The sequence below is a fragment of the Triticum dicoccoides genome, chromosome 6B (assembly GCF_002162155.2).
Source record: "Triticum dicoccoides isolate Atlit2015 ecotype Zavitan chromosome 6B, WEW_v2.0, whole genome shotgun sequence".
Taxonomy (NCBI): domain Eukaryota; kingdom Viridiplantae; phylum Streptophyta; class Magnoliopsida; order Poales; family Poaceae; genus Triticum; species Triticum dicoccoides.
Window position 1 is genome coordinate 534,048,252 of NC_041391.1, and position 7,348 is coordinate 534,055,599.

Consider the following 7,348-nt stretch of genomic DNA (forward strand, 5'->3'; position numbering starts at 1 on the left):
TCTTGCAATCCCAGGAAGTCTACTTTCATATCCATGATCATCTCTCTTAAGAATCTTTTTTTAATATCCCCCCCCCAAAACCTCTCATATTCCAGAAAATACCTCTCATTTCTTTCTTCTTCTTTTTTCTTAACCGAAGATTCCAAAATTTTAACAACGCAGGCAGTTTTAACCCCAGAACCCCTGGTGGTTTTATTATTATTCTTCCTCACATCTTTTTTTCTAGATGAAAAAAGCTCTCTGACTATCTCCCAATCATCATCCTCTCTATCATCTCCCCCATCTTCCCCCTGATCTAAGAGATCTTTCAGGGTGTAATCCCCAGTATCAATGATCTCAGCCTCTTCAGGCATTACAACTTGTTTTTGTTCTCTATTAAAATCAAACAACCACAGATCAATTCTAGCTTGTTCCACTTTTTTTATCAATTCAACATTATGTTCAATCATATCAGGATTATTTCCTAGTTTCACCCCAACCCCCTCAGCAACTTTCTGAAAGAAATTATCAGAATTTGGAAAATTCTCGTTATCATTTAGCTTACCATAATTGTCCTCCTTAGCAGCCCTTTCCTTTGCTAGCTCAGTGATATTTCGATATTCCTTTCCTTTCAGCCTAAGGCACCTCCTCCGCTCCTCCTCTTCTTCCTTTAGATCAGCATCACCTTTCCCAGCCTTCATAATCTTGGTCTCAAAAGAATCAGTTTCTTGACTAGCTGTGTAATCCACTGGCTCAACATATCCTAATCCAATGTCTTGTTCCATCAACTCCTGATCTGTTATCTCTCCTTCCCCCTCTTGTTTGTCCTCAATCTGCATATCTTCATCCAAGTTTTCCATTTCCTCTCCCTCAGCAGTATTTTTCTCTCCAGATTGTGACCCTTTCACATCCTCATTCCCTTTCAGATTAACTTGAAGCAACTCATGCTGTCTCTTCACTTCTTTCTCAAGGGTTTTCCTAATGATCTCCATCTCCTTCCTCTTTTTTTATTCCAATATCAACTATGCAGTCTGCCTAGCAGCCAATTCTTTTGCTTTTTGTAGCCTAGATAACAGATCCTCCTCTCTCCCCTGCCTCTCTGCACTAATCCCTACTTTCTCACTTTCTTTAGTAGTGTCATTCTTTTGACAATTGTCTCCAGACTTCAAAACCACCTGCTCATACTATTTTAAGCCCAAGCTCCCTAAACTCACATTCTGTTTCCCAGTGTCTGTTTGCTTGCTTTTCTTCTGCATGTCATTCTCTCTCTGTGCCTCAAAGTGTTCCAGCTCCAAATATTCAAACATTTTCCTTTTATTCCCCTCCTCAAACTTGTACCATCCCTGTTCAGCTACTGAATCAAATTCAAAGCAAATATCATATAGAAGCAAATCCTTGGTGGTTATCTCAGTCCCTGCTGGTATCTTGTGTATGTCCCTCACTCCAACCTTCACCTTGATCTCCTCCCTGGAATGAATGTGCTCAATGTCCACCTCCACCACTGGCCCCAAAGCAGAACCAATCTCACAGACCCTATGCTTAACTATAGGAGGAGAGGAGAAGGTTGCAGCAGGGCCAACAGGTCCGTGTACCTTTTCAACCAAACTACCGGCATCTGAATTGCTGACAGCAAAAGAATCAGGGGGGTCAGCTGGATGTGATATATAGACAACCTAAGCAATTTTATAGACCTGATAAAACAAGCAGCGAGTACAGAAGCCAATCATGATTCACGACATATCATCAGTCGTGGGAACGGATCATTAGCCAGCCGCGTAGTCGCACATGCTGCCGGACGAAGAAATCTGGAGTACATGGCATACTACGGACTAGTGCGCGCGCAGCCGTCATGGGCTCGGGTCCCCCACGTCTGGGGCATCTGTCACAACAGGTGGACCGAGGTCCCACCACTGCGGCAGCGCCCCCACTTTACGGCACGTGGAGGCTCTCAGCGAGTCATCAGTAGCCAGTCAGCTTTGTCACGGGCAGGTGCAGGTGCGCCCAAAAGAGCATTTCGTCGTGGAATAATCGCATTCCCCCATCACACGCTCACACCACTCTTCAGTCAAATATACGGGCACGCGACGTGCAACGGCACCGTAGTTTCGGTTGGACGGTTGAACACCGTCGGCTTCGATTAACCACGTGCTCAGAGAATTACGCGGTCGCCACGGCACGGCAAATCTCTCGCTTGAAGCTTCAGATCACGGCGCGGCGATAGGATCGGTCTGTCTGAAAACTCCAACTCCAAGCCTGGCTTCAGATTTGACACGTTCCATTCTGCCCGGACACCGGCCACACCCACACGTCTAGTCCCACGACCGGAGACGCGTCCGTCGTCGTGAACCCGTCGAGCAGGGCCGATCTTGTGCACACGCATACGAGCTACTGCCCACGTCCACCCATCATCATCACACAGGCAGGCATCGTCAGGTACAAATCTACAACCAACCAAGCACACGAACCCTGACCAAGACACAACAGGTTTCGCTCCGTTGCAAAAGCAGCAGCATCTGGGTTGCCATCAGCATTCAGCATTCAGCATTCAGCAAGACTCGGCCAATGCTGCTGTTACAGATTACAAATGCACCATTAGTAGTAAGGTAGATGCAACTTGTGTACGCAGCCGGCACGCAGCCATCACCCTGTACAACACCCCGCCCGCCCGCATCACCACATGAGCTGCTTGGCCCCTCTCTTCTTGACGACGGCGTCGAATCGGCCGTCGACCATGCTGATCTGGTCCATGAGGGAGCGCCGTATGTGGCCCGGCGGCGTCTCGGTGATGCCCGCCAGGTACACGTCGGAGGAGAGGTCGAACTTGAGGGTGGCCATGGGCGTGTTGGGCTTCTTCACCAGGTCGTCCTCCAGCATGATCTCCGCCACCCGGGACAGGATGCTGAACGCCACCCCTACAAGAACCCTCGAGTAGGCCTCCACAATGGCGTGCCCCACGTCCTGCGCCACCCAAGGAGTTTTTTCAGAAAAATTGACAAGCAAGCATCCCTTTCACCCACCGGCATGTTGTGCCATGACAAACTTGTTACCTCGTTATACTGGACCTTCACGACGTCGATGAACGTTGGAGGCAGGTTGGGGAATCTGGACTTCAGAAGCTGGATGAGGGTCTCGACCCTTTCGATGCACGCCGACATCTTCTCCAGCTCCGACGAACTGTCCTTCATGAACTTCCACGAATGCCGTGCAGGAGACTTCCTGCTTCTTTCCTCTGAGATCCTTTGGTTCCATGCAAAAAGTGCACCTTCTAACCGGTTCATGGTCTCGAGCACGCTATGCTCGGTTTTTAGACTCAGAGAAACAAAGATTTCTTCGATAGGAATATAGTCCGTGGTTATGGCATGGTACAGGTCTTCACCCAAGCTAGATCTGCCAGACTGCAAGTCCAATCAAGTATTCATTACGATCATCAATTATACAACTCGGTAAAAAATGCAAGTAAATATAATTTGTGTCCTTGCCTTTGGAAGGGCGTCCATAACAGCCATGGGAATAGGGATCTGAAACAGGACTTGTTCGTTGATAGACTTGGCAGCTTTGAGGATTTGATGAACAAGTTTAGCCTGAAACACAATCCTTTTCCTCTGGGACTGAGATAGACCTTGTTCAGGGACACAAGGGGATGGAAGCCACCACTTTTTGGTCTGTCTTTCACCATTATTTTTGCCCCGGCCACCTGATCGGCTACCACTCTCCACGTACCAATACTCCGTGTCAACCATTGAGTCCAGAACTTCCTGCATATTTGGTTGCATACGCCATTGGTAAATCCAAACTGTCGCAAACAAGCATAATATGCGGAATATGCAATATTTGTTATGGCTAGATCGATGTTTTTTTTAATAGAGATGAAGATTGTGTTAGATCTGAATATCCATATAGTGCTCTCTATCAAAGATAATTTCAAGAGAGATGAAAACACAGTGGCAACATACAATTAGCATGGAATCAAGCTTCTGTAGAGCAGGAAGGTTCACATGAACATCTGAACGGGCCTTCGGGGTCATAATCTGCACGAAGCAACCAAACAAAATAGTTTTTACATCTCAGATGAACTTCATGCAAACAGAGAACACTTAATTCAGTTGCTCATTAGCCATTACCTCAAACATGCACCCATCTGCTCCATTTTGCTTTGTGGGTACCAGCTCGACCATGTAGGTCGTAGGAGAAAGCAACCAGTCCATTTCCTTCCGCCACCTGATCTTTTTTTCCTCACACAATGGTTCCAACTTCCACAGCTCTCCAAAAATAGTGGCTGTCATGGTGAACGCTCATTTTACTGATGATGATGGTAAACTAAATTGGGCAGCTTGTGAAGTTCAGTATACCTGAGAGATTGGTTATGCCATTGGACAAGGCCAGAGCAGCACAAACTCCTCTGGCACCTCCAGAAACGTCATCACCAAGCAGTAGCTTTGCAAACTTCTCCTTCATGGTTTCAATATCAGCGGCACTCAATGTATATGTGATTGGATTCTTCCCTTTGACAGGGAGTAGATGGATAGCATCGAGTGTATCCAACTCATAAAGTGAATGCTCCTCCTGCTTGCTCAGTGGAAGGCATTGGGAAGAGAAGGAAGAGCCATCAACATCTTTGCTGGAGGAGCAACTTGAAGCTTCATCTTCAAGGGAATCAGCGGTGACACAGCCATCCGCCCCTGTTGTTGCACTAACGCCACTATCCTCATCATATGAGGAACTGTTGAAAATGCAGCTCTCGAGGCCATTGTATGTCGTCACCTCTACATCAGTGGATATTTTTCAATTTATATGCACAACTGAAAAAATATATTATGGAGACATACGCACTAAAAATATTTGGTCAGATGCCACGGCACAATAGCACCTTAGCTTAGGATATTGCAAAGAACGGATTAAAATAGCATCAGGATATACAACTGCTATTGGATCTTTTGGGTCACTGAACTTATGCATGCGCATATATGCGCCTTATTAGCAGTAATTTAAGCAAGACTTGCAGCTCATCATGGTTTAAGGAGGAGCCCCAGTTAACCAAGAACAAAAACTGGAGCAATTATGAATATGTACAAGTCATTCGTTGCTTAGATAGGAGGAACGATAATTAAAGTAAGCATGGCAGCATCTGGGACTCCTCGGTTCACTAAAGCTTATAAAAGTGCATATGAGCACTTCATTAGAACGATAACGCAAGTAAGCCATTGATGTTCCTGGTGGTTTAAAGAGAACCCCCGGTTAACCATAGAATGGGTACAGCACAGCAATAAAGCAAACTAAGATTATAACAATCCATCTCAGGGAGAACTTTGAAAGTGCATCTGCAAAAGAATCTTGTGCATCTCTCTACGACAGTATAGACTACATAGTTGTGACCCAGACTTAGCTTAATCTAAACTACTTATTAGCTATAGTATCATCACAGAAACGGCATAAAAAAACGCTCCACTCAGTGCTAAACAAGCAAACAAATCTCCGCACCCCAAAAAACGGACATCGTATATACAAGTTACAAATTTACAATACAAATCCTGAGAGAGTCGCAACGTCCTTGTTCAGGAATTAAATAAAATACAGCAACTCATTATTTGTAACCCGCATTTCTATACAGAAACTAATTATCGACACTCCATCCAGTGACCTACGCCGCGCAAACCGTGATAGAAAGATTCTCACGAGGTGTACACACATTCTGCAGGCATATGCTCGCCCCACATGTTCGTAGACAGGCTATCCTGCCGTTACGCATTGTGGTACTAGCCAAGTCGTAGGCCCTGCTCTCCTCTACCTGCCCTGCGTCTCAAAAGCAGCAGCGTGCTACCACGTTAGCCCTTTTGCCCCCAAAGTCAATGGTGGCACAGAGACGCCGCACTTGGCGTTGCTGGGAGCGGCCGGGGCCCACACCACCCAACCCAGTAACCCCGCTCCACTCCACTCCACTGTATATAAACAACTCTACAGGAAGCTACAGAAATATACAAACGGACGCGAAACGGATGGCACCAGAAAGGGGCCAAAAAGTAGCCGGAGATAAGAAATCTTCACGGGTTCGAAGCAAGCAGCCGTTGATGGATAGCCAGAGGCAAAAGTCGGTGATTAATGGCAACCATACTGTAATCGGAGTGCCAGTGCTGTGTTGCCAGGGGAAGTTGAACGGGGCGTGAATGCCGGATCCTATCGATCGGACAAGGAGATCATAAACTAGTGTACTATACTAGCTCCAGTTGCCGTGTCTTTCGTGGCCGGTGATCCCCATTTACTCCCACGTCGCACAGCAGAGTGTGGCAGCCAGCCTCTGATGAGAAAGCACGCGTGCAGGGGTACGCGATGAACAGTGGGCTGCCGCAGGCCCTGACTTCTGGGTTCCGAATGACAGTACCACCCGGGCATCTCTAACAGGCTCGGCGGCTTTGATTTGAGCAGCTGAAAGGGTTGTAACTTGCAAGTAAAAGCTCCTAATTTCGGGCCAGATTTGGGACCTCCTGATGCAGCACGGCAGGGCGCCCGGGGTTTGCACACACGGGCATCCAACGGCTAACAGCTAGTACCACTACCAACTCGTGCACTCGAGTATAAAAATGGGTAACGAAGATACGAACATAAACTGCCTTGATGAACACCACGCAACAGATCAAAAATTTAGACCAAAAATGTCACTACCAGGACCTAAGAGAGAAAGGGTGAGGGGATAAGGGTCTCTCTTATGATGCTTACTTTCCGGCTCTTGGTCCATGTCGACGCTGAAGTCCTGCGGCCGCCGCCGGCAGCAGGCCAGCGTCTTCATCCTCATCTTCCTCCTCCCCGGCAAGCACGATCAGTGGGCACCAAACCTGAAACCCCAGAGACATCGCAACGGGCAGAAGAGTCAGACGAACTCAAAACCAATCTCAAAACTACTAGTAAATGCGCTGCCGCAATAAACGCGGGGAGCCGTACGCGGCGGCGATTTGGAGGCGAGGCGACCGGCGAACGGCAAGAGAAGGAGACGGGTTCCCGTCGGTACGGCCGCAGATTTTAATCCCCTCACCTCACCCCCTCCCTTTAATTTGTTTACCGCGACGCGCCACCTCCCTCGCCCACGTCCACGAACGAACGAACAATCGCGCCTTTTCAGATGCTACCGAATGATTGACGCATCAGCAGCGCAAAGGCAAAAGCGAAAAATAAAGAATTGCTAATGGAGAAGCAAATCTAGCGAGGGTATGCGGCTAAGGGATGCATTGACGGCGCGATATTGCGCATTTACTAGTTACTAATAATCGGAGGCGTCGACTGATGATAAAAATCCGTTGTGTGTCTTTGCTGTCCGGACGGGGATTTATGGGCGCAACGGAAACGGAGGGCGGTGCTACGGCTGGCTGGTGGTGACGCG

At 47.7% G+C, this 7,348-nt stretch overlaps 1 protein-coding gene across 3 annotated transcripts in view; it reads right to left on the bottom strand.

Annotated features, from left to right (window-relative positions):
• Window positions 1–2,446: 2,446 nt before the first annotated feature.
• Window positions 2,447–7,348, bottom strand: part of LOC119322798 (rop guanine nucleotide exchange factor 14-like) — a 6,446-nt gene continuing 1,544 nt past the window's right edge. For 2 of the 3 annotated variants that reach the window (XM_037596316.1, XM_037596317.1), the window contains exons 3-9: window positions 6,691–6,806; window positions 4,329–4,742; window positions 4,101–4,255; window positions 3,933–4,007; window positions 3,459–3,734; window positions 3,027–3,374; window positions 2,447–2,937 (exon numbers count right to left, since the gene is read on the bottom strand). In XM_037596316.1, coding sequence (XP_037452213.1) covers window positions 2,650–2,937; window positions 3,027–3,374; window positions 3,459–3,734; window positions 3,933–4,007; window positions 4,101–4,255; window positions 4,329–4,742; window positions 6,691–6,766 — 1,632 coding nt within the window. In that variant the 5' untranslated portion in view covers window positions 6,767–6,806 and the 3' untranslated portion in view covers window positions 2,447–2,649. Of the gene's footprint in view, window positions 2,938–3,026; window positions 3,375–3,458; window positions 3,735–3,932; window positions 4,008–4,100; window positions 4,256–4,328; window positions 4,743–6,690; window positions 6,807–6,912; window positions 7,317–7,348 lie in introns of those variants that run through there. The other variant, XM_037596318.1, reaches the window with a different exon arrangement.